Source organism: Geotrypetes seraphini, chromosome 3, assembly GCF_902459505.1.
Source record: "Geotrypetes seraphini chromosome 3, aGeoSer1.1, whole genome shotgun sequence".
Taxonomy (NCBI): Eukaryota; Metazoa; Chordata; class Amphibia; order Gymnophiona; family Dermophiidae; genus Geotrypetes; species Geotrypetes seraphini.
In genome coordinates this window covers 308,600,849-308,628,295 of record NC_047086.1, presented here as the reverse complement: position 1 = coordinate 308,628,295, position 27,447 = coordinate 308,600,849, and the positions used below count along the sequence as shown (strand labels likewise).

At 44.8% G+C, this 27,447-nt stretch overlaps 1 protein-coding gene across 3 annotated transcripts in view; it reads left to right on the top strand.

Annotated features, from left to right (window-relative positions):
* The window catches only part of MACROD2 (mono-ADP ribosylhydrolase 2), a 1,978,548-nt gene that overhangs the window by 1,220,712 nt on the left and 730,389 nt on the right, over positions 1-27,447 (top strand). For all 3 annotated transcript variants that reach the window (XM_033936388.1, XM_033936386.1, XM_033936387.1), the window contains one exon: positions 17,877-17,907. In XM_033936388.1, the coding sequence (XP_033792279.1) occupies positions 17,877-17,907 (31 nt within the window). The remainder of the gene's footprint in view (positions 1-17,876; positions 17,908-27,447) is intronic.

The window sequence follows — 27,447 nt, the reverse complement described above, 5'->3', positions numbered from 1 at the left end:
TCCGCCCCATCTAATTATCGCCCAATAGCAAACATTCCGCTCCTAACCAAACTGCTAGAGTCCATCGTCTCCTCCCAACTTTCAGCCTACCTGGAAAGATTCTCTATCCTCCTACCCTATCAATACGGCTTCAGACCCAACTTCAGTACCGAAACCCTCCTGGCCTCCCTTATCTCGAAGATCCAACAATTTCATTCTCATAAAAAATTTGCCGTTCTCCTTCAATTCGACCTCTCTGCTGCCTTTGATGTCGTCCACCATGACATTCTAATCTTCCTACTCTCCGAGATAGGCATCAGTTCTACAGTCCTCGACTGGTTTTCGAATTTCTTACGTTCTCGCTCTTACACCGTCACCAAACATGGTTCCTCCTCCTCCCCATGGAAACCGACCTGTGGAGTCCCACAAGGCTCCCCCCTATCTCCCATCCTCTTCAACATTTATATGTCCTCCCTGAACCTTCTCCACCTATCCCCCCTAGAAACACTCTACACCTACGCCGACGATATCCTGGTCCTCATCGAGACCGATGCAAACCTCACCAATCTCGTAGCTAACATTTCTTCTTGCATAACCAACCTTCAATCTTGGGCTCACACTGTACAAATGAAATTGAATGAGTCCAAAACCAAACTACTATGGCTCGGCCCCAAACTTGATCAATTACCCACCTCAATCCCACTGCCCACAGGTTCCTCTCTACAGCTGGAGTTCTCTAGCAAAGTTCTGGGCATCACCATAGATTCATCATTATCCTTCAATGACCACCTCAACTCCCTGATAAAAAAATGTTTTTGCAGCCTTCACATGCTGAGGAAAGCGAGGTCCTGCTTCCACCAAAAACACTTTGCTGTCCTCGTACAATCCATTATCCTTTCCAGATTGGACTATTGCAATTCCATTTACCTTAGCGTAACAAAGAAAAGCATTCACAGACTCCAACTAATACAGAACACCGCGGCTAAACTTATCTTCTCAAAAAGTAAGTTTGATCATGTCTCACCGCTCCTATCCAAACTCCACTGGCTTCCCGTTATTTCCAGGGTCCACTTTAAATGTGCCTGTCTAACCTTCAAGATCCTCCATGGTATCCTCCCTCCTTTTATCCCGCTATCCTGGAATTCCTCAAATCCAACCTCCACTAGATCCTCGCAAAAATTAAAACTATCCTACCCCTCCCTAAAAGGCATCTCCCTTGTTGGTAAACTTGGCTCTTCCCTCCCTTTTAGAATTGCTCAGCTCTGGAACAGTCTCCCTTCCCCTCTCCGCAATTTGAGTCCACTTCTACCATTCCGTAATCGTCTGAAGACCTGGCTCTTCTCCAAAACGTAACCCCGTCCCGTTCCTGGCATTCTTACACCTAAACCTCTCTCCTCTCTTACTTATATAATTCCATTGGATTTCCGTTCCTTCCCTAACCATGTAAACCGTGCCGAGCTCCATCAGTGGAGATGATGCGGTATATAAATCCAAGATTTAGTTTAGTTTAGTTTAGTTTAGATAGATAGAAATGCAATAGAAATGATTGATTGTATTAGTAGTAGATCTAGCTCATGCCAATTTATTGCTAGTTTCAGGTGCATTGCATTCAGGTGTAGACTGTATTGGGGTAGAGGAAGAGCCTAATGCTTTAAGCAGCAGGCTAGCAATCAGAGGACCCATCTTCAGACCTCAAAGCAGCTCCTTGTGAACTTTGGCATGCCTTGAAACGGTTAGGGGTGGTGCTGGCAACTTCATCCAAAACCATCATACTTCTGTGGCAGTCCAATAACTCATTCACAGCTTGCTGCTTGTGGGCAACATGTGTATGAGAGAGGGACTGCATTATCCAGGATGGGGAGAGGGAAGTTACCAAGCTGCATTAGGACAATAACCTGTGTTATTAGCCCCTTAGTAGGACTTAAAGGTCACTAACAAAGGTTGTTTTGACCTAGTACCCACAGGTTACATAGAAATGAGATTCAAATACTTGTAAAGGAGCTCATTACTATGTAAATACTGTACTGCAGCTTAAGGTGTGCACTAAATGCACACTTAGCCTGTAAAATATCCCTAGAAAAATCAATTCACAGCCTGTTCAGTATTCCTGAACTCTCTCTAGAAGGGACAGCACCTGTTAAAGGAAATGGCTCCCACCCTGAAGGAAGCCCCCCCAATTGAAGAAGGTGCCCACCATCCTCCAAGCTCCTTCACCCCCTCATGGTTCTCCTTACCTGTACCTGCAAAAATTTCTGGGGTTCTCGGGGCAGGCAGGAGGAATCTATAGCCACTCCTGCCCTTGCTGGCACCAGGATCCAAATGGCACCAGTGTCCTCAAGTGGTAGTCTTGTTTCCTTATAAGGAGGCCACTTGAGGCACATTTCCTTTAAGAGGTGCAGCCCCTTTTAGAGAAGACCTTGAAGCATTGTGCCATGACTTGGCAGCTTGATGCTCCAGGGCTAATAAACAGTATCTTCTTGTGACATGGCTCACAAGCAATATTTGCGCTTTACCACAGGTCAGCAGTGTAGGGTGTAGAAATATCATAGGCTGGTGACTCCTGTAACATATGAAGGTGTGGTAAAAGCTCTTCTTCTACTGCACCTTGATAACTTTCCCTTTAAATGGCTTTTGCAAATTGCCCTCCATGGGAATGATTTTGTAACAGGGTGCCAATATCAAATGTCTAAAAAGGAACTTATTTTATGACTATTTTCTAAAGGCAGCATAGATAACTATGGCTTTTAATAATAGGTTCATACAATAACCAATAGTGTACAAATGCTCTTGCACAAAGTAAGTGTAAATATGTGAAAGTCCTATATGTATACATCTATACACATTTTCTAAAATACATGCTTATATTGTAACTCTACCTAAGCAAAACCTAGAGGAATGCTTATGCACATATGTGAAAGCACAACAATCTGATGATATTGCACATGTGTATCTGCTCACAATTGTATGGGAGTAGGATAATTTATATTTGCAGTGTGAAAGGTAACATCTGACTTGTTCCTTCACCCCTGTTTTAATTGTCTGCTGTTGTCATACTTATGTATCATTACAATTTCTTTGTCAGAGAATGCAAAGCATACATTTGCCTAGTAAACAAGCAGCTTCTGAGCAGTTTGTTCTTGTTGTAAAAAAAAAAAAGCCACACTTCTCAGGGGCTATGCTATTTCTTTCTAGCCACTGAATCATAGTTCTGTTATGTCCCTTCTGGATTCCATATGCTAGGTGTTCAGTCCCTTCCCACAATCTTGGAGTTGCAGAAATCTAAACACTTTTCTGAGCACATGCTCCTTAGAGTGAGAGCTAGAGCCATCTGCAGTTTCAATTTCTGCAAGCAATCCATGAAGAACTCTTTTGGATTGGCTCTGCTTCTTTTTAGCTTAAAGTTCATCTTTTTTTGGTAGCTTCAGTGCCTTGAGACCCCTTTCCGGTAGTCCCCTATCAGAGGAAAGGATGCAGTCCCGTGAATCTGGACTGCTGCTTCAAGTAGAAACTTTGGTGAATCTGTGAAGCCAGCCTGCTGTGTGCCACCATTCTTGGACTTGAGGTCCAGTCCCCTGAAACTTTGCTTGCCCGCTGACCTTCTCAGAGGTTTAAGCACAGGCTGTATGTGTCCTGAGTGAAAATCTCCTGGGTTTCAGGCTGCAGGCTGCATTTTCCATCCCGGTTGCGTGAAGAGGATTCATGGGGGCAGAGGTTACAGTCAGTGTCCAGCCAACTGGCAGTACAAAGATGTTCAAATCTGGTCATTTTGGAGCTATTCTGAGGCAGAAAATCTTTTTCCTCCATTCAGCTGCTGTGTAAAAAAGCTGAAAGGCTGGCACTTCAGAGACTGTGAGTAAACCCCCATTATTTCCTATGGAAACTTTGGGGGTGGTTTGTAAAACATTTTAAAACTTATTTTTCTACTGTTTCTGAGGGCTTGGTTCAAGTACCCTACCTCCCCAGACTCCAAATTGCTATTTTTTTTCAGATTTTGTTTATTTTTGCTGTGTTTAGCATGAATTTGCTGGTGGTGGCCATCTTGGATTGTATCAATCTTTTTTTCAAAGTTTTATTTCTGCCTCAGAACCGCTTGATATGATTAAATATAAATTGTGATGGACTCCCCAGCCCCTAATCTGTTGAATGTGTACATTGATTGGCGCTGGATCAGCAACTGTGTACTGCGTGCCATAGTGTGCCAGGGGAGCGGGTGGGAGCTTCGGCCTTTGCCTCCTTTAGGTACTCCATTTATTTCTAGCCACTGAATCATAGTTAATATCGGCTCTGTAAGGTTTTCAGTTAGAAGAAGGATGTATGAGTCAGCTGTGTAGTGCTAGGTAAAATGAATGGATACCTTTAATAGATATTTTTAAGTGACTGCTTTTGGCTTCTGTTTTGGGACGTTTTCATTTGGGGATATCCTTTGTATGTTAGCTGCTGTTTTATTTTTCCTCCCCACAAATTCTGTTTATTGTCTTTCACTCTGCAGTCTGCAGTATATTTCTGTCTTTAGCAGAACAGACTTCAGAACTCTTCAGAGTTCTCAAATTGTTTCCAAACTGGTAAATTTACTCAGGGTGTCTGCCACTTTAGAACCACTTCTTGGGTAACAGAGGTTGCAAGTGGGCATCTTCCCTCCCTCACCATGTCTAAATGATTCTAATAGATGAAGTGCATCCCGTCAATCAGGTTACTTGTCAAGATTTGAAGAGGCTGAGCGGATGTAGTAGAAGGTTCCAGATGGGTGTTTAGTAGCCTTCTCTCTCTGCAGTTTGAATGAAGGATTCCACCCCCACCACACTGCAGTGGAGCTATATTAATTTCCTTCTGCCATAGAAAGAGTATACAACATACTACTGCCTCTTTTTATTAGCAAAGCAAATGTATTGTGTTTTGCTATGTACATTGATGTATGAATCGGTTAGCTGTATGAATCAGTTAGCCCTGTGAGGGCTACTTCCGTGTCCTTCACTGCTGTTTTGTTAGACACAATTTTGACCCTGCTTATCTTTGAATTTGAAGTGGAGTTTTTTGCCAGATGAAGATGAACTGAGGCTTTTTCTCCACATTTTTTGTTTTTTCTGTTTTTTGTGGCTGGATTTGAGTGAGCGAGTCTGTGTATGAATGCAGTAAATGTACCTTGTAGTGTCTCAGTAGGTTCCCCATCTGTTCTCAATAGGGCATATTTTGAGTGATATTGGATTATTTATGTCCTTTTCCTAGATTTATTTGGTTAGGCTTAATGCCCCAAGAGTGGGATCCTCTCCAATAATTTTTCCCTCAATGGATCAACTTGGAAAGATTCCCTCCCCTCATGATCCAAAAACAAAAATGGCTGCCTGTGGCTTGTATTTTAAAGTTCAAAACCAAAAATATCAGCATTTTCAATAAACTTGAGCAGACTTTACTTTTCCCTCCAGCTCCCTTATTAGCAATGGCTCTCAGCTTATGTTCATACCTTCAGAGCTGGGCAAAACAGAACATTCTATTTCCATATCATAGGTAATGTCATTATCCACCATTTCATTGCACAAACACAGAATCAACCTTATCAACCTCACAAACCTCTGCCTGAGTTTGTTGCCATGAGGTGGACTGTTGCTTTCTGGTTATCTGTGGCTGTAGTCTGCAGCTTATGCTTTGCTGTGTGGCTCTGGCTTGCTGGAACTCTTTGTGTATGAGAGTTACACTCTTTTCTTTACCTGCAATGAGCTGATTAGCTCTCACCGCAGGTGAGTGTGAGTAGCCTGCCCTCTGAGCCCTTCTAATCTGGCCTAAACCAGTCTCAGTTTGATTGGGAGTGGCTTGTATTCCAGTCCTGCTTTTCCCCTTCACTAGCCCTGTGGCTGCTGGGACATGTAGTTTCTCTGGTTGCTTTCTTACAACTGGTTTGGGAAAAGCTAAACCAATTCTGGATGCTTTAGGCATGGTTTGAGGTTTAATTATGGGAAAGCTTGGCTTTTGAATATTCCTAGGGGCTGCTTTGGGAGTTAAATTAGCAGGTTTAGGAATACTTTTAATATTTTTAACTTTACCTTCCTCTTTTGCCAAGGCTTCCTCACTAGGAACAGGGGCAGCCCTGTGACAAGACACAGTCTCTGTCTCCACCACCTCTTCTGGGAGACTTCCATGTATCTATAACCCTTTCTGTAAAAAAGTATTTCCTTAGATTACTCTGGAGCCTATCACCTCTTAACTCATTGCAGAGTTTCCTTTCAAATGAAAGAGACTCGACTCATGCGCATTTACATCACATAGGTATTTAAACATCTCTATCATATCTCCCCTCTCCTGCCTTTCCTCCAAAGTATACAGATTGAGATCTTTAAGTCTGTCCCCATATGCCTTATGATGAAGACCATATACCATTTTAGTAGTCTTCCTCTGGACCGACTCTATCCTTTTTATATCTTTTTGAAGATGCGACCTCCAGAATTGTACACAATTTTCTAAATGAGATCTCACCAAAGTCTTATACAGGGCCATCAATATCTCCTTTTTCCTAATGGCCATATCTCTCCCTATGCAACCTAGCATCCTTCTAGCTTTCACCGTCACCTTTTCAACCTGTTTGGCCACCTTAAGATCATCACATACAATCACACCCAAGTCCCACTCTTCTGTTGTGCTCATAATTCTTCACCCCCTAAACTGTACCGTTCCCTCGGGTTTTTGCAGCCCAAATGCATGACCTTGCATTTCTTAGCATTAAATTTTAGCTGCCAAATTTCAGACCATTCTTCACACTTTGTCAGGTCTTTCTTCATGTTTTTCACACCATCCGCCGTGTCTACTCTATTGCAAATTTTGGTATATCTGCTCAGTGTAAAACAGCCATGGGTTGGAGGATAATGATGTTTGATTTTTTTTTAGTATCCTGGAGAGGGGGCTGTTTAAGGCTATGCTACCATTGGTTGAATGTCAGCCAGTCTTTTTACACCCAGAAAGAATGTTTGATTTAACAACAGTGACTGCAATGCTAGAGAAATGAACTGGAAACTTGGCAAGGGTCATTACGTGTTGTAGATGTTGCTGTTTATTGTGGTGTTCACACAACTGTGGATCGAATGGCTAAAGATTGCTGTATTTAGACTAACTTTGGAATATGGGAAGGGGGGAGGGGAAGGTAAGGAATCAGCTGAGGAACCGTTGAAGCTGTGAAGTGATTTACATTTAAGAGAGTATGGATTTTTATTTTTTTTTTTTTGCTATATACTGAGAAACACTGCTTATTGGATTGATTTGCATTTCATCCTGAATAGAACAGTAAGAAATAAAGAATGAGAACAGCAACAGTGAGAATTTCTCTGGATTTGTTTGAAAATTGAGACCTTACCTGTGAATCATGATGTGTCAGTGTCTGGTACACATAACATGGCACACATAAAGAATAATTAATAAACAGTCATGATAAATGAATAATACAAGAGTGAACTGAGCATGATGTGTGTCTATTCATTTATTCATTAAAGGCCTTTTTGAATATACAGGCTTTGAATTGTCTCATAAAACTCTCGGGCTGAGTATTTGAGCATAATGAACTCAGTAAACATTCTTTACAATTTGGAACCTAGTACCATGAAAATCAAGGGAGCCAATGCAAAATTATAAGAACCAAAATTATATATTCAAATCCAGATTTATTTGTTATTAATCTAGCTTCTGAATTCACCTGAAATTAAGTTTGGCATTCTACGGAAGAGTGCACTGCAATCATCAAACTGAGGTGTGACATTGCTCTTGATTGGAGCAATGTAAATCCTTGGATGGAGTAATGATCCCAGCTTCCCAGAGGTCTAAGATCCTTCTGTGATGCTCCCCTCCCTTATCTCCTAAAGAGCAAAACTTATGAGTCTCCTGAAGTTTTCTGACTAGTCCCAGCTGTTTACAAGGACAGAGGCAATGTCAGCTTCTTGGTGAAATAAATGAGTACTGTCCTCTGACATCCTAAGGTCCTATTTCTTTACTCCTCTCCCCCAGAGTAGAACAGAATATAGCCTGCCTTCTTTTCCCTTAAGTCCAGCGGCGATTTCCTTCCTGCCTCTAGTTCCAGCATCTTACCTCCCCTTCCCCCTCAAAGCTTCTGATACCTGCTTTCAGGAAGGAAAGAACAGCTGCACTGTAATAGGGGGTTGTATGCCTGGATTTTTGGACTATCCTTTCTAGGGTTTTTTTCAGCAGCTGCTCTTACACCCAGACACTTCCTTATCACGGTCCTCAAAGCCCATGCTTTGCAAATATAATTTTTATGAATTTTACACTCGAGTTTTGATATTGTGGTAGACATTTTGGCCCCAATTCTATAAAAGTGTCCTAAAAAAGTAAACACCAAAATTTATGATGCATTGCAGCTGTCAATCTTCAGTTAGGCACCATTTATAGAATAGTATTTAGTGGTGCCAACATTGGACTTAAGTGCTGGTAGGCATCAAAATCTTAGGTGCTCCCTATTTATACCAGGCCAAAATGCTGGTGCCTAGGTCCATTTTAGGCACCCACACAGAAAACACAGCCAAAATCTGCCCACAATCCATCCTTGACCGCACCCACTTTCTGATAGGAAGTTTCAAGTTTATTTGTTGACTGCCATTGGCTAAATAGCATGGAGAAGCATATATCATAATGCAATGGTAACACTGTAATGCCCTCTAATAAATCCTGCTCTGAATTCAAATAAATCTATGAAAGAACTACTATGAGATAATTATTACCATTAAATCAAATTAGCCTATTATATATTTTTCATATTTGTTAATTATAAAAAATAGAAATAGCCTATTCCTGATTTAGACCCCCACAAAACATTCAGCACGCCAAAAATTCAAAGCATTCACAAGTGTGAGCATAGTCCATACCACATATTAGAGTCTCAATTTAATCAAAGGCAAACAGGAAAAAAACAAAGTCACTTATCTGCAGATGGTGTCCAAGTTGTCTTCTAAGCACCTATACAATGCCAGCCCATTCGGTCCCGCAGCCACTCCTACCCGACGATAAAATCGCTGTTTCACTAAGCTGCATCAGGGGAACAGTTTCAGCCTGCTGTGCCAGTGACCACAGAGTCTGCTCAAGTGTACAAACTGCACATATCTAAAACACGTGAAAAGCTAAGAGTTTTACTGGCCTACATTGTAAACGCCTAAGTTTTCAGAAATGCATCTAATGATGCCTAAGGTCATCTCCATCCCCTAACCACACCTACTGTAACCTTAGGCGCCATTAGATGCATCCTTAGATGCGATTATGATGCCTGCCTTCATTGGTATTGACAAGTGCATAATTTTGTAACAAGATTTTAATTGGTTTTTAACGGTGTGGTCAATTGCCATTCTGATTAAAACAATTAAGTTAGGCGGTGGTATGGAGAAGAATTCAAGATAGCCTGGGACATGCATGTGGGATCTCTTATGGAGAGGAGGAGATAGTGGATGCTGTGGAGGGGCAGACTGGAAGGGGTATTCGGCCTTTATCTGCTGTCTTGTTTCTATTTTATGGGCCTGCTTTGGGTGGGCATGCTAGACTTGGACATCTTGTGCGGATAATCAAACCTTTCCAAAGATGTCCTAGATGGAACTTAGACATTTTGGGCTAGACCTCTTTTGGAAGCTATGTGCCAAATAGGTACCCAAACTAACCAGATGACCACTGGAGGGATTAAGTAATGGCCCCCCCACACACACACACATTCCCCCTTAAGGTCTGAATAAACATTACATACCTGTCTCTGGAACAGCAGAGCATCACACAGGTGTCTCAAGTAGCCAGGTGGGCTTGTGAACCATAAAGAGGAGGAGCCAGACACATAAGGCACTCTAACCACAAATCTGTGGTGTTAAGGATGAACCTTCCAAACCCTACTATACTGCCATATAGGTGCCATCTGCAGTCATAAGGGCTGTTGTGATGGTAGGTGGATATAGCAGGTTTTGTGGGACTTTTAGAAGGCTCCCCATAAATTATAAGGGCTATATGGTTAGATTAAGGTGACCATACGTCGGTTATGAACGGGACAGTCCCGTTTTCAGACCCCCTGTCCCGTTGTCCCCACACAGCTTTGGGATGCCAAAATGTCCCATTTTTAGGGACAGCGTCCTGAAGCTGTGCACGGGGACAACACGACAGGCGATCGCTTCTTGTCCCTCCCTGCCGCGCGCAAAAAAAAAAGCCTCCCTCCTTCCTTTCCCCCGATCCGCCACCACTGCTGTCTTACCTCCCTACTACTGCTGCTGCTTCTAATCGCCGACAAGAAGTGTTCTTTCCGACGTCAATTCTGATGTCGGAGAGGATGTTCTGGGACAGCCAATCACTGCCTGGCTGGCCCGGAACGTCCTCTACGTCGGAAAGAAGACTTCTTGTCGGCGATTAGCAGTAACAGGGAGGTAAGACAGCAGCGGCGGCGGACCGGAGGAAAGGAAGGAGGGAGGATTTTATTATTTTGCACAGCAAGGAGGGAAGGAGGTAGGCAGGCATGCAGGCTGGCTTTGGTGTGGCAGGGAGGGAGGTAGACAGGCAGGCTGGCTTCAGGGGTGGGAGTGGGTCAAATTCTGGAAGGCAGTGAGAGGGACATAGGAATGAGGCACTGAGGACATAGGAAGGAGCACTAAGGACATAGGAAGGAGCACTAAGGATATAGGAAGGGGCACTAAGGACATAGGATGGAGGCAATGGGGGCACTAAGGACATAAGAAGGAGGCACTGAGAGCACTAAGGATATAGGATGGAGCACTGAGGGCATAGGAAGGAGGCACTGGGGGCACTAAGGTCATGGGAAGGAGGCACTGGGGGCACTAAGGCCATAGGAAGGAAGGAGGGAGGGAATAGAAAGGGACAATTGTTGGGCCTGAGTGCAGAAAGAAATAAATGAAAGAAAGAATACACAGTCAGAAGGAAACGCAACCAGAGACTCATAAAATCACCAGACAGCAAAGGTAAGAAAAATGATTTTATTTTCAATTTAGTGATCAAAATGTGTCAGTTTTGAGAATTTATATCTGCTGTCCCTATATTTTGTACTATATTTGTCTATTTTTCTATAGTTACTGAGGTGACAGTGCATATTTTAAAGTCATCTGCCTTGACATCTATGAACCCCCCCCCCCAAATATAAATGATAATTAACATTTTCTCTGCGTAAAGTGTGCTTTGTAGTTTTTAAAAATTTTATGGTTACCATTATGAATTAATAAGATATTATGTGTACATGAAAAATGAATGTAAGAAATTGGAGGCAGGATTGGGGTGGGGCTAGGGTGTGTTTGGGGAGGGACTGACAATTAATAATTTCCCCTTTTGATGAAAAAAAATTAATGGTCATGTTATGTTAGATGCATATTTGGCACCCTTTATGTGAAGTTCACAGCAGTGCCTTCTAAGGTGCCCCACTTCTCTGTTGGCATGCCTTTGGAGCCAGTCCATTAAAATGGTGGCCCCTCCAACTTCTAAATGGTGCTGATTTGAACTTTTCTAACTTGGATGTTGATGTGTGGCACAGTGGTTAAAGCTACAGCCTCAGCACCCTGAGGTTGTGGGTTCAAACCCACGCTGCTCCTTGTGACCCTGGGGAAGCCACTTATCCCTCCATTGTCCCAGGTACATTAGATAGATTGTTAGCCCGCCAGGACAGACAGGGAAGAATGTTTGAGTACCTGAATAAATTCATGTAAACCGTTCTGAGCTCCCCTGGGATAACAGTATAGAAATTTGAATAAATAAATAAATGTGGTTGATAATGACAAATAAAATTAGATGTCCTTGCGGCCAAGACAATTTTCAACAAAAAATTATTTGGCTATCCCATTTGAAAACAGAATTTGATCCACAATCTCAGCGGTATCGCCCAGAATGAACTATTTTAGTATTCATGGGAATTATGAACCTTCATTGGTCATAGAAAAAACTCATCATTTTTTTAGAAATGCTTATGAAATACAAAGAGGGCCATTTTCGACAGGACGTCTAAGTCCAAATTTGGAGCTTCCTGCAAGATATCACAAGTCGGAAGTGGAAAAATGTCCATCTACTGGCTTGCTAATTTTTCAGCCTGTTTTGTTTACAATGCATTCCCTTTTTCAATAGCGCATGCAATTTCATTAGTGCCTGCTAATTAAGAATTAGGGGTATTGAAACTGAAGAGAATACATGAAACAGAACATTTCTTAAAACAGAACCAAAAAAAAACAAAATTAGAAATGATATGAACAACAAAACAAAGCAAAGCCATTTCTCTATGGTTCAGATGATTCCCCGTGACATGTTTAGTGCAATTTTATACCCTCTCCAAAAGTTGGAACTTTTATATCTTTGCGGACATGCATCCTTTTTGTGCTTTTCCTTCCAATAGCACTGTTACTCTTTAACTGTCAATCAGTGAGAAAACTGAGAATAGTGCAGAATGCGGCTGTCCGTCTGATATTTGGGCTGAAGAAAAATGATCATGTCAGTCCTTATTATTGAATTCTGCACGAGCAATATTTAAGTCCTCTTGTATTTGCTTTAAGCTGGTTTAAGGATTGGCCCCTTCCTATCTTTTATCTCATTTCGTGCTATACAGCCATACAAGGATAACTAGGAATTGCAATTTATTTACCTATCCAAAGATCACTGGCTGTAGATACAGGTCTTTTTTGGATAGGTTGCTAGCATTTCAAGCAAGTAAACAACAGTCCTGGTTGGGTAATTATATTAGTGGGACCTTTCAATCTTACAGCACATTTCGAAAAGAGATTAAGGGCTCCTTTTGCAAAGGTGCATTAGGGCCTTAACACGCGGAATAGCGCGCGTGCTAGCCGCTACCGCTTCCTCTTGAGCAGGCGGTTGTTTTTCGGGTAGCGCGCGCTAATCCGGTGCATGCGCTAAAAACGCTAGCGCACCTTTGTTAAAGGAGCCCTAAGACTGTACTATTTGCTAAATTCATTTCTTAACTGAAGTTTTATTCACAACAAAAATCTTATACTGTCTATACTCTAGATAACTTGTACTTTTACTACTAATATTTTGTACTTCGTTGATTGTCCAGTTTCTCTTCTGTGTAAACTGCCTAGAAGTCGTTTGATTGTTGGCGGTATAGAAGAATAAAGTTGTTATGTTATGCACTCATCCACTGAAAGGTTAGACACCATCCTTTTTATTTGTAAGTTTTTATTTGCTCATTTTAATTATTGCAATTCACTACTGTCCAAGTGAATACAGAAATCAAGCCAAGAAATAAGGCAATAACTATATAGAGGAAAAATTAAGTATAACTGTAGCCCACAATAAGTAGAGGACAGGGTCACACAATATAAAATAAGGAAAAATAATTACAAAATTTTAACACAAACTGCAGCCAAAGGTGAGCCATCTTAACAACCACGACTTCCCCCACCCTTTACAAAGCTGTGCTAGCGGCTGCCGCCGCGGTAACTGCCCTGAAGCCCATAGGGATTTAAAAGGCTTTGGGGCTTTTGCTGCGTGGCAGCCACTAGTGCGGCTTTGTAAAAGAGGGGGAAAGTTAATCTCCAACTCTCTGAGGTGCAAAATCGTTGGAGAGCTAGGCTTCCTTGACAGAAAGAAAATTCTGAAGCTGGAATGGAATAGTTTAACTATTTGCGGGTTTTCCAGGTACTAGTGACCTGGATTGGCCACCGTGAAGACAACCTACTGGGATAGATAGACCATTGGTCTTACCCAGTAAGGCTATTCTTATATGCTTGGGATTAAAAAAAAACAACAACCCATAAAAGATTTACCTTGATACAAATGTGAATATATACAAGAAAATTTTAACATGTAACTATCACCAAGGGCCAGAAGTCGATCGAAGTACTAGAAATTCCTGGCACCTGTTCTGTGTAGCACGTGCCAAATCAGGAAAAATATGGTCTTATATGCCCCATAGGCAACCTTCTCATGCCACCTGTACAACTCTCATCCCTTGCCACAAACTATCATACGTCAGACACCATCATCCCTCTCTGGCACTTTTATCCCTCTATATAGACAGTACAGTAAAACCTTGGTTTACGAGCATAATTCATTCCAGAAGCATGCTTGTAATCCAAAGCACTCATATATCAAATTTCCCCATAAGAAATAATGGAAACTCAGACAATTTGTTCCACAACCCATTCTGCCGTTGGCTGCCTGCCAGACAGGCGGGTTTGGCATCCGTCTGTCCGGCCACCTGAAACAAGGTACGGGGAAGGGGGGTTGGGGTGGGGGGGTCGTGGGGTCGGCCGGGGGGTCGCGGGTCGTCTGGGGGGGGGCGATCAGGGGTTCTGGGGGGGCGGTCATTGGGGGGAGGGGGGGTTGCGTCGAGGGCAGGAGGGCCTGGGATCCCTCCTGCCCGTAATGTAGTGTGGGGTGGGGGTAGGGGGTCGCCGAGGCCAGGAGGGTTTGGGCTCCCTCCTGGCCCGAAAGAATAGCGGCGGGGGGGGGGGGGGTGTCACCAGGGCCAGGAGGGTTTGGGCTCCCTCCTGGCCCATTCAAGTAGCGGTGGGGGGGGGGGGGTCGTCGGGGCCCGGAGAGCTTGGGCTCTCTCCTGTCCCGATATATTGTGGGTGCTGCGGTTGGCCAGGGCAAGAGGGCTTGAGCTCCCTCTTGCCCCGATGTTGTCGGGGGGGGGGGGGGGGTCGCAGTTCGACATGGCAGGAGGGCTTGGGCACCCTCCTTCCTGGATCATTGTGTGTGTGTGTGTGTGGGGGGGGGGGGTTCTGTAACCGGTGTTGTTTTTGACAGATACCGGATACAGAATCCAGCTTTTAGGCGAAGGACTGGCTCCTCCTTCGCCTAAAAGACCTTCTGTTGGACGTTTGTGGCTTAGGCGTATTTTTGTTTCATTATGGCTGAAAAGTGTAGACGTGGTGTGGGTGTACTTTTAGACGTAGTGGTGATTGGATGTTTAGGCAGAGGAAGGCCATAATTAAAACAAGGATGTTTGGTTTCGTTATGGACACTTTCCCTGCTTCTGCGTTGAACGTTTAAGGACTTAGGCCAAAAGGGGACTTAGACGCTTTTTTTGATTATGCCCCTCCATGTACCCAAATTGCAAGACATTGCTTGTATATCAAGTTAAAATTTAATAAAATGTTTTGCTTGTCTTGAAAAACACTTGCAAACCAAGTTAATTGCAATCCAAGGTTTTATTGTATTTGAATTCCCATCAACCAAGGAATATAGAAATTTCTCTCTACCAAAAGTTTTTATTATACAAAATATTGAATGCTTGACTAGTTCCGTAATGCTATCATTGATAGGAGGATTGACGTCTGACATTTGTAAATGCAAATAGAAAAGTCTAAAAATCAAGAAAGGATAAAAATGATACCTTAACAAGCTGTTATGACCATGAAATGGTTTGACAATTCCACTAATATTTTTTTTTCCTTCCAAAAGTAAATTAAAAAGTAATGAATGCACACCTTCCATGATACACTGCAAATAATGACTTCACTGTGCACAGAGCTAGGGAAGATAGGTTTAAATGTCAAACGAAGAAGACACAGCTTTAGAGTGTGGCGATGCTAATTGTTTTGGTGTAATAATTGATATGAAAAAGGTTGAAATTTTGGAGCGGCGGGACTTTGAGCTGCCTGCCGAGATAAGAAATTGCAAGACTGTGTTTGGTGGAAGTCTCCCTATATGATGATTTTCTGCCAGTCTTGTAACAGTGCTATTCCTCTGCTGTGAAAATCATGCTACATAATGACAAGATCAGAAGGAATAAATGACTATCAATACCCTGGGGAACAAGAAGTGCTCCATCTAGAATAGAGCAATATATCACTTTTGATAAATGAAAATCAGAAATAAAATAAATGCGAGGGGAAAAAAAAATATCAGGACTGATAGCAGCAGTGGCAAGCGGCTTAATTTAAAGGCTGGTCTGGGGCTGTTGTGAAAATTTGCTTGCAGTGCTATAGAATAGCACCATTGGCGTGCTGAAATACCATGAGCTGGGCACCGGTATTTACACCAGGTTTCAACCGGTGTTAGTATCGGTGTTCAACTTTAGGCACAAGAATCTGTGCTAAGTGCTCTATAAAGGGTGCTCATCCCAGAGTGCCCTTTATAGCAGTGTCTCACAAACCTTTTCCGCCGCGGCACACTAAACTCGGGGCCACTTCTACAGGGCCTCTGAGCATGCAGAGATGTTGACCAGTGACATCAAATGCACGCATGTGACATCATCACACTGACGCCCACGCATGCTCAGGGGCCTTGTAAACGCAGCCCTGAGCTTGGGGATGGGGGGGGGGCCTTCCAAAATCTGGACAAACTGCTGGGTTTTGGAAATCCTTCCATCGCCGGGGTGTGTGTGTGTGTGACAGAGAGGAGGAGAGGTGTACCGGCAGTGACTCGTCCCATTTGTGGCACACCTGGAATCTGGCTGCAGCACACTATTGTGCCACAGCACACAATTTGCGATACGCTGATTTATAGACTAGTACTTAATACTAATATTTCCTAGCGCAGATTTTTGAGCATCATATATAAAATTATTCAATGTATAAAAGTTTGATGTTTTTGTTATGATTAACAAGAGAGGCAGTATAAACTGAAATTGAAATGAACTTTTGGTATAGGCATGCTCTGAGGTGAGAGTTTGGTGGAGTTTGGATGGAGTTGCAATGTATGCATTTAGGCCCGGATTCTATAAACTGCGAACTGATTGTAGGCAGCTGTAGGAGTCCTACAGCTGTCTAACCATTCAAACGGAATGTACGTTATTAAAAAAAATACTGCCCAGGCAGGAAGCCTATATTGAAGTCACCTCCAGGAGCCTAGGAAGGCCCACAAAACTGCCTAAGCTCACCTAAGGGTAGGCATAGCCTTAGGCGAACTTAGGAGGCCGTACGTGTCTCCCTAGGCCAATGGGAGATGCTTATAAAGTAAGTTGACGCAACCACTACACTTATCGCAGCAAGGGTTGTTATACTTATCCCTGCCGCGATAAGTATAACAACCGTGGCTGTGGCCACCAGTTCCCTCCCCCCAGAATGATCGCGACAGGAGGGAGCCCAACCACTCCTGCCCGAATACCGCCCACCCCCACGTACAATTGTGGCAGCAAGGAGCCTAACCTCTCCTGCTCGATCCCCCAAGGAATCCCCCCACCCCTCCCAAAGATCGCCAGTAGGAGGGTGCCCAATCCCTCCTGCTGGACCCTGCCAATGAACTCCCCTCCACAAGGATCGCTAGCAGGAGGGTGCACAATCCCTCCTTCTTGGCCCTCCCGATGAACCCCCCTACCCCACCCTGAAGATCGCCAGCAGGAGGGTGCCCAATCCCTCCTGCTGGACCCCTCCCCGGAACCCCCCCCGGGCTCACCTAGAAAGTTGGCTGGCCGGGTCTTCCCACCGTCCATCTGGCAGGCCCGCTTCCATCCAAATGAGGCGGGCCCGCCCCTGTCCAGCCTATCCCAAAGGAGCCTAGGGCCTGATTGGCCCAGGCGCCTAAGGCCCCTCCTATGGGTAGGGCCTTAGGTACATTGGCCATCACCCCGCTGATCTGCACATAACACTCTCGTGCCTAAATATATGCATGTATATTTTAATTAAACAAATTAGTGTCAATGATTGTTCATTAGCACTAATTATTGGTGTTAATTGGCTTGTTATTCAATTACATTGGACACATAAATTGGGTACACACTCAAATTTGTGTGCGCAATTTGTGGCACTACAGTATATATAGAATTCTGAGGATGATGTATTTCTGTACTAATTAGTGTATCTACATTACCACATGATAACTGATTAGTGCAGAATCAGCGTATGAGCCCTTACCGCCACAAGCTTATATTATTCATTGTATTCCATTGATTTGTGGGTGATATATAAAGATTTTGTAAACACTACTTTTGGTAATCAAATATAGTTTGTATTAATAAATCACACATGTTTATTTTTAAATTACAGGCTTTCCCTTGCATTTCTACTGGAATATATGGTGAGTAAAACCTTTTGTGCATATTAATTTTAGTAAACATAATGGCCCGTATGCTATAAATGGCACCATTATTGGCAGTCGCCTTAACCGTGGCCACTGATCTCGTGTTAATCACGTGATGGTATAATTTATAGAAACACACCTCCAAGATAGGTAGGCACTAGAAAAGTTGGCCAGGGTTTTCAAGGTCTATATTTCTTGTGCCTACCTTTGATATGAACTGCATCTACAAGCTGATCTAAGCCTTATATATAAGAGAAATGTCGACGCAACATGCAGCCACAGCTATTTGAGTGGTTAAGGAACAGAGAGTGGTATGACTAAAAAACGGTCAGCAAGTCTAATCATAAGCCATAATGTTGAATAATTATAGTTGTGAAGCATTTTGTTTATCACCATAAGTGAATGCCATCAATCGATATTGCAATAGGTGTTGACCGGACTAGAAATCTTAATATAGGAGCACATGGATTTATGATTTTCTGCAATAACGCTTTTCATATTTTGCTGTGGGGCATACTGTGTTCCACCACGTGTTATAATTCATCTGAGATAGATCCTTCCAACAATGTAGTATGTTTTTGAGGGCCAGAAAAAGAAGGCTGTTGAGCAATCTCGCATGATGGACAGGCAGGGATTGTCGGAGGCCATGCTGGCCCATTATAATAATGCGCGGATGTAGGAGTTCCTGTATGCCCAAGATAGAGGAGATGGTGTCCCAAACTTTACTCCAGTAAACAGAGAGGTATGGGCAATCATAAATCATGTGTATTAGTGTACCCTCCTGAGAGGAACATGACCAGCACTTAGGCGATAAATCAGTTCAGAGCTTAGAAACTTTCAATAGAGTCCAGTGTGTTTTATGTAATAGAAAGAACATAGACTGAAGCACACCAGCTGAGCGAGAAGAACTGAACATGTTGCTCCAGACATCCTGCCATTCCACATCTTCCAGAGAAAGGCCCAAGTCCTCGTGCCATGCAGCCATCATGGAAGTTAATGAGGGAGAATGAGCTTTTTGCATAACAGAATACCAACGTGAGGCGATCCCTTTTTTATTAATATGAATTAGAGATATTTGCGATAGTAAAGCTGGAGTATCTTTTAACTTCCCTATATCATGAAAAAGAGCAGACAAGCAGTGTCTCAGTTGCAACCATCTATAGTATTGATGTTGAGGAAGGCTATAGTGTGTCTGTAAATCAGCGAAGGGGATCCATTGAGAGTTCTTAATCAAGTTTTGAAGAGACCAGATACCATGCTTCTGCCACAATTTCCAATCGAGAGCTCTATAACACTAAGTTTTAGTTTAATATTTACTTTTCAGCTACCTACCAACTTCCCATCTCCCTTTCTCATGCTGTAGCTCTCCCATTTCCCATCTCACACATAAGAACATAAGCATTGCCGCTGATGGGTCAGACCAGTGGTCCATCGTGCCCAGCAGTCCACTCATGCAGCAGCCCTTAGGTCAAAGACCAGTGCCCTAACTGAGACTAGCCTTACCTGCATATGTTCTGGTTCAGCAGGAACTTTTCTAACTTTGTCTTGAATCCCTGGAGGGTGTTTTCCCCTATAACAGCCTCCGGAAGAGCATTCCAGTTTTCTACCACTCTCTGTGTGAATAAGAACTTCCTTACGTTTTTACGGAATCTATCCCCTTTTAACTTTAGAGAATTCCTTCTCGTTCTCTCTACCTTGGAGAGGGTGAACAACCTGTCTTTTTCTACTAAGTCTATTCCCTTCATTATCTTGAATGTTTCGATCATGTCCGTTCTCAGTCTCCTCTTTTCAAGAGAGAAGAGGCCCAATTTCTCTAATCTCTAGTCACTGTACGGCAACTCCTCCAGCCCCTTAACAATTTTAGTCGCTCTTCCCTGGACCCTTTCAAGTAGTACTGTGTCCTTCTTCATGCACGACGACCAGTGCTGGATGTAGTATTCCAGGTATGATAACCTTCTCTGATCTGTTCGTGATCCCCTTCTTAATCATTCCTAGCTGTTTGCCCTTTTTGCCGCTGATGCGCATTGCACGGACGGCTTCATTGACTTGTCGACCAGTACTCCCAAATCTCTTTCCTGGGGGGTCTCTCCAAGTACTGCACCAGACATCCTATATTCGTGTACAAGATTTTTGTTACCAACGTGCATCACCTTACACTTATCCACGTTAAACCTCATTTGTCATGTCATAGCCTATTTAACGAACATGTTTGTCATATTGTAGGTCTTCGCAATCCTCCTGCATCTTCACTACTCTGAATAACTTCATATTGTCTACTCATGATGCTTTTCCAGTCCAAGTATTGTCCATTTACCCCCACTCTCTGTTTCCTATACTCCAGCCAGTTTTTAATCCACGTGAGTATTTCACCCTTGATTCCATGGATCACAATTTTCAAAGTAGTCGTTCATGCGGAACCTTGTTGAACGCCTTCTGAAAATCCAGATATACAATGTCCACCGGGTCATCGTTGTCTATCTGCCTGTTTACTCTCTCGAAGAATTGCAAGTTCTATCCCTCCCATACTCTTCTATATTTAATCTACTTCTCATTATCACATTCTACCTCTGTACTCAATATCCTCCTCTCTACTCCTCATTACCACATTTCTACTTCTGCACTCTTCCTCCTCTTATTGATCTTCCCTTGATCATACTCACACGATTCCACAATATCCAGTATATCCCCTCCCTCCATTCTTGTAGCCCTCTCTCTCATTGCCTGACATCTCCTTGGCCTTTTTCCTCCACTATCTTCTTATTCCATCTATTGATCTTGTCCCTCCCCACCATGATCCATTATATCACCTCCTCTCTCTTCCCTCTCCCTCATGGTCCAACATTGCTTCTGCTCTCTTTCCTGCTGTTCTTTCCTCCTCTCACCCTATGATTCAGCCTCCTCCCTCATCCCTTGTCCAACATTTCCTCTTCTTTCTCTCCTTCCCTCCTATCTTCTGCTCCAACAGATTTCTTGTTCTTGACTGCCTTTCCATCCAGCATCTGCCCCCCTCCCCAGGCTTACCTACTCCCCTGGGTTCAACATCTCTGCCATTCTAGTCTCTCCCAGGGGTGTGGGCACTGGGGTAGGAGGGCTGGGGACCCAGGCCCCCTCATTCTTGGCTCAGGCTGTCCCAGTGGCAGTGCAAATATTATCTTGCATTTTCCCCACCCCTCAGACTATGCAGTCTAGGATCTCTCTCCTTTACCTCCTCCCCATGGTTCAAGATAATGAAGGGAATAGACTTAGTAGATAAAGACAGGTTGTTCACCCTCTCCAAGGTGGAGAGAACGAGAGGGCACTCTCTAAAGTTAAAAGGGGATAGATTCCGTACAAATGTAAGGAAGTTCTTCTTCACCCATAGAGTGGAGTGGTAGAAAACTGGAACACTCTTCCGGAGGCTGTTATAGGGGAAAACACCCTCCAGGGATTCAAGACAAAGTTAGACAAGTTCCTGCTAAATCAGAACGTACACAGGTAAGGCTAGTCTCAATTAGGGCACTGGTCTTTGACCTAAGGGCCGCTGTGTGAGCGGATTGCTGGGCACGATGGACCATTGGTCTGACCCAGCAGTGGCAATTCCTATGTTCTCCTCTTACTGAGCCGGAAGCTTTCTCTCTGCACGACGCTGGAATGTGCAGATACGGAAAGACATGCCAGACTGTGAGGAGGAGGGAAAAGAGAGAGACACTGAATTGTAGGAGGCAGGAGAAGAAAATAAATGCATGTCCACTTGCCAGGAAGAGGGTTGAGAAGGAATGTGTTGACCCCAGTGTTCCCGCTAAGCTGCGTTGGCCTGCGCTCGCGCACAAAATATTACATCGCAGCGCAAAGTTTCTCTTCACAGCGCACACACGCGTCGGTAAGGTAAGGGGACGCATTGGGGGGATTGCACTTCCCCACAATTGCCATGCTTCGGTTCCTCTTCTTCCTTCCTTCCTCCCCCCCCCCCCCCGCGGGACCCTGCGGCACCATCAACTCTTACTCCCTCTAATGTCGGCCCTGCAGCTCCAGACTTCCTCGCACCTTCTCCCCTCCCCCTTTGGATCGCTATTATTTTAAATGTTATAGCCGCGGAGCTGTATCCATCAGTGGAGATGTCTAACCTCGGCCTGCCCCGGAACTCTTACTGCAACAGTGACTTCCTGTTCCTGCCTAGACGGGCGTCTGCTGCAGTAAGAGTTCCGGGGCAGGCCGAGGTTAGACATCTCCACTGATGGATACAGCTCCGCGGCTATAACATTTAAAATAATAGCGATCCAAAGGGGGAGGGGAGAAGGTGCGAGGAAGTCTGGAGCTGCAGGGCCGACATTAGAGGGAGTAAGAGTTGATGGTGCCGCAGGGTCCCGCGGGGGGGGGGGGGGGGAGGAAGGAAGGAAGAAGAGGAACCGAAGCATGGCAATTGTGGGGAAGTGCAGAGCTGCAGGGAAGAGTGTTGCGGTACCCAGCTGGAGGGAGAAGGAAGATGAGGGAGGGAATTAAAGGAGATGCCAGGGCTTGGAGCATAGGAGGAAGGTATGCCAGTCTAAGGGAAAAGGAAGGGGGAGATGTGAGAGCATGGAGGGGGAGCGAAAGATGGAAGAAAAGGAAGGGAGAGAGATGCCAGAGAATCAGGGAAGGGGAGATACCAGACTATGAGGAGAGGTGTGGGAGAGGGAAGGCGAGGAGAGAGATGCCAGACCAATGGGGTGAAAGGAGAGATGGAAGGGGGAGGCATACAGTTTCTGGAAGGGGCATAGAAGGAGAGAAGATGCCATATAGGGGAAGAGAGACGGCAGACAGTGGATGGAAGGAAGAGAGTTACAAGAAGATGAGGAAAGGAGAAACCACAGAAGACAAAGGTAGAAAAAAATTTCTATTTATTTATTGCTTTAGGAGACATGTGTCACTGTTTCTGTGAAGCATTGTATGCAGAGTCCAGCTTCTTGCTGGTTCAATTTAACCTTTGTCTATGTATTTTTATTTTATCCCCCCTTTTACAAAACTGTGAAGCGTTTTTAGCACCAGCCTTGGTGGTAGCAGCTCTGATGCTCAGAATTTTATGAGCATCAGAGCTGTTACCTCCGTAGCTAAAATCCACACTACAGTTTTGTAAAAGAGGGAGGGGTTAGTTTGTGATTACATATTCCTTACTAGGCGAAGGTGTTTTCTGTGTTCTGTGTGTTCGAAAGACATGGTTTTCTGTTAGGATTGACGGTGTAGGATTGATCTGTGCTGGTCTGGCTTGTTTAGTTTTACAATGGGTGTATTGATGTACTGCTCACTGCAATATGTAAGATGCTGCCTTTTCCTAGGTACTCATGTGTGACGTGTGGTTTGTTACTAAAAATCATGTTTTTCTTACAGATGGGGGGGGGGGGCCAAAAAATGATGGGCCCCGGATGTTACATATGCTAGGTACGCCACTGTATGTAAAGATACCAGAAAGCTGGCGTAGCAAAAACTTCTAAGTTTTGAGTATTTAACCCTCCCACAATCTCACGGGCACTCGTTTCAAGTTTATTGAGATTTTGATTTAAACGCAATATCAAATATTTTCAATGCGTATAACAAAAATAAATTTGGGGAAATAAATAAAACCATTTGAACCAGTGTTCCCGCTAAGCTGCGCTGGCGTGCGCTGGCGCACAAAATATTACATCGCAGCGCACACGTTTCTCGTCACAGCGCACGATCGGAAGAGGCGTACGGCAGATGGCAGGGCGGCGAGAGGAGAATCGGGCGAGTTGGCTCATAACTTGCTGGCGCCCGATATTTTTGGCTCACGGTGAAAAAAGTTTGCTCACAACACCCGCCCGCTTAGAGGGAACACTGGTTGACCCCACACTCTACCTCTGTCCCCCTCCAAATTTGAGGGCTACATAAACTCTTGTAATCACTCCCTCCCATTGTCCACTCTCTCTCTCCCACCCTCCCATTTTATAATTTGTTTTTCTAGTCCCTCCCCTCCCCCCCCACCAACCTCTGGTCTGTGTTTTCCCATCTCTCTCATCCCTCTCCATCCCCACCACTCGGCAACTTAAAACAGCTCCAGGAGGCCTCATGGTCCTGACTTCTATTCCCCTTCTGTCCATCTCCCTCACTTCCCCTCACCATTCTGGTTTCTTTTCAACATCCAAATGTTCTTTTTCAGAGTGGCCCCGGTGCAGCAGCCATTTTCACAAGCTGCTGGCAACTGCCCAAAGCTTTCCCTCTGCCGTGATCTGTCCAGGCAGAAACAGGAAGTTAACATCAGAGGTGGGTGGATTGCAGCAGAGGGAAAGCTTCAGGGCAGCCGGTGGCATCTTGTGAGAATGGCTGCTGAGGACCCTCTAAAAAGGAACATTTGGGTGTTAAAAAATAGACCAGAAAGGTGTGTTGGGGAGGGGAGGAAACAATGGAAATGTACAGAAGGGGAATACATATCTGGAATGTGGGGCCCCCTGGAGCTCGGGCCCAAGACAGCTGCAGTGTTGAATGTCCCTTTTCTGCCTTTGCATAATCAATACTTTGACATTTTAAGCACACGGATGCCCATTTTGGCCTTTTGTGATGACTATACACTTAAAAAAAACCCATCTTAATAACTTTAATTTTAATAACAGTTTATAAAACAAATTCTGTGTAATATTCTTTATTTGTAACAATTTTAAATTAGCATTCAGAGAAACAACCTTGAATGAATCAGGAAAATGCCAGTACATACAAGGAAATATCATCAATAAACTTTTCCCCATCATATTTTGGAAACTAAGGAAGAAAATATAATCTAAGGAAATAAAAATGAAGAAACTGCAGAATTTTGACGACAGCTATGTAATCACAATTGATATTCTCTCACTAACAAGCTGTTTAGTATCACATAGAGATAACCCCACCATAAATTACAAAGCATCTGCACTTTATTTATTTATTGACAGTTGAACTTTTAGGCTGCATTCCACTTTTTCCCAAACAGGGATTCCTTTCATGTGATCGATTTGACAGTGCAAAAAAAATAGGTCTTCACAATCAAAAAGGCTCCTTTACTAAACTGTGCTTAGTTTTACACTTACTAAATGTTTAACACAAAAAATTAAAGCATGATAAAAGCAAAGCCTGTGCAGTAAATGCAGGGGATGTACCATGTCTTTTCCCTTCACTTAACACACAGTTCATGTCTGCCAACTACATTACAGGCATGGGCCCTTCACGCTATTGGCATTTACATGTGAAATGATGACCAAGAGTTCCTCTTCTACAGGACAGCTTCCTTTAGTGGTATTACCCAGAACACCCTCTGAGCCATCTTCTGACCCCTAATCTAAATTGCAACCAAGTAGCAATCCCTCTGAACAGACCATGAATCCCTTATTCATCTCCCCAAACCCCATTCCAATAATCTTACCTCCTTAGAGAAGCCCCATCACCTACCAAATTGGCCGCATCTCCATAAATCAACTATTTCTCCACCTCCTGACCCTCCCCTTGGGACTTACCTGGGGGTCGGCATTGATAAGGTAGTAGGTGCTAAGCAGCAATGGTCTCCCTCTCCTGCCAACCACGTTGGTTCCAGAATCCAAAATGGTGCCATTGACACTAGTGGTAGTCTTGTAGCTCTACTGCTAGGGGGCATCCTTTTGTATATAGATATACAGTACACTATACAGTATACACTATATAGTGTATATGAATATACACTATGGGGCTCATAATAAAAAAATGTTCAAAAAGTGGCCTAAATCGGTACTTGGATGATCAAAAAAACCAGATTGTCCAAATACCGATAATCAAAGCTGATTTTAGATGTATCTAATACCAGCTTAAGCTTTTACTCTGCCTCTGAACTCCTAGAGCGAAAAGAGGCATTTTTAAAGGATGGGAAACGACAGGAGGTGGGCCGACCTAGACTTAGTCGTACTGCAAGTATAACCAAAAGTCTAGGAGATTGCCCAGTCGGAACTTATACGTTTTGACTTAGACCAAGTCAAAACAGGTATAAGTTCTGAATAGGCAAGTTCTGAATAGGCAAGTTATCGCGGCTGCTGCAATCAGCTCAGCAGCTCCAGCAAACTGCCTACCCCCCACTGCAACAATCATGGCAGGAAAGATGCCTAATCTCTCCTGATGCGATCGCGATCCCCCCGAACTGGCAGGAGAGATACCCAATCTCTCCTGCTGAATGTGCACCCCCGTGACTACCAACAGGAGGGATCCTAAGCTCTCCTGCCGAAGACAGCACCACGACACCCCTCCATGAATACTGGCAGGAAGGGATCCCAAGCCCTCCTGCCAAAGACGACCCCCCCCCCCCCCTGCGACTACTGGCAGGAGGGATCCCAAGCCCTCCTGCCAAAGACAGCCCCCCCCACCACAAACCCCCCGAAACCTCAACCCCCAAACGCCCACCCCCACTAACCTGACCCCCCCACTACCTCAGAACCCCCATTAACCTATTCAGTTGGCCATATGGATGGGTCCCTGGTCCATCCATATGGCAGGCCCGCCATACGGAATGGCAGGCCTGCCCCTTCCCAGTGCATTGTGGGATGCACCAGGGAGGGGCCTAGGGCCTTATTGGCCCAGGTGCCTAAGGCCCACCCATAGGAGGGGCCTTAGCCACATGGGATGGGTTGGCCCATGTGCCTAAGGTCCTGCCTATAGGAGGGACCTCAGGCAACTGGGCCAATTCCAGTTGGTCCAGTTGCCTAAAGCCTCTCCTATGGGCTGGCCTTAGGCTCCTGGGCCAATCAAACCCTAGGCCCCTCTCTAGTGCATCCCACAATGCACAAGGAAGGGGAAGGCCTGCTATTTTGTGGGTGGTGGGCCTACCAGCCAGCCGAATCGGGCAACCGTCCGTACGGCCAACTGAAAAGGTTAGGGGGGGGGTGTCACAGGGCTGCCCCTGTTCCTAGAGAGGTAGCCTTGCCAGAAAAGGTAAATGGGGTTAAAACCCTTGAAAGTATTCCTAAGCCTGCTAAGGAGAGTCCCAAAGCAGCTCCTAGGCAGTGGGGTACCAAGGGGGGGGAGGTCAGCCCCGGGTGCGAGCCCTGAGGGGGTGCTCCGGCATCCATTCCCCCCCCCCCCCCCGACGTCTGGTTCTTCCTCTCTGGCCTCCCCGCACCATTAAGAGTACCGAAGCAGCCTGCAGCAAGATCGCAATGTCAGCGATCTTGCGCTGCTTCATGCTGTCCTCCACCACGGTCCCGCCCCCTCCACTGACGTCAGAGGAGGGGGGCGGGTCAGCGGCGGAGGACAGCACAAGCAGCTCAAGATCGCTGACATCGCGATCTTGGTGCAGGCTGCTTCTACTCTAAATGGTGTGGGGAGGCCAGAGGGGAAGAACCGGACGTCTTGATGGGGGGTGGGAGTGGGGGGGGCGGGCAGGCAGGCCTTCAGGGGGAGATGCAGGCCTTAAAGGGGGGGCAAGCCTTCATGGGGGGAGACAGGATTTTTTTGGGGGGACAGGCAGGCAGGCCTTCAAGGGGAGGACAGGCAGGCAGGCCTTTAAGGGAGGGACAGGGGGGTGGGACAGGCCTTCAAGGGAGGGACAGGCCTTCAAGGGGATGCAGGCCTTCGGGG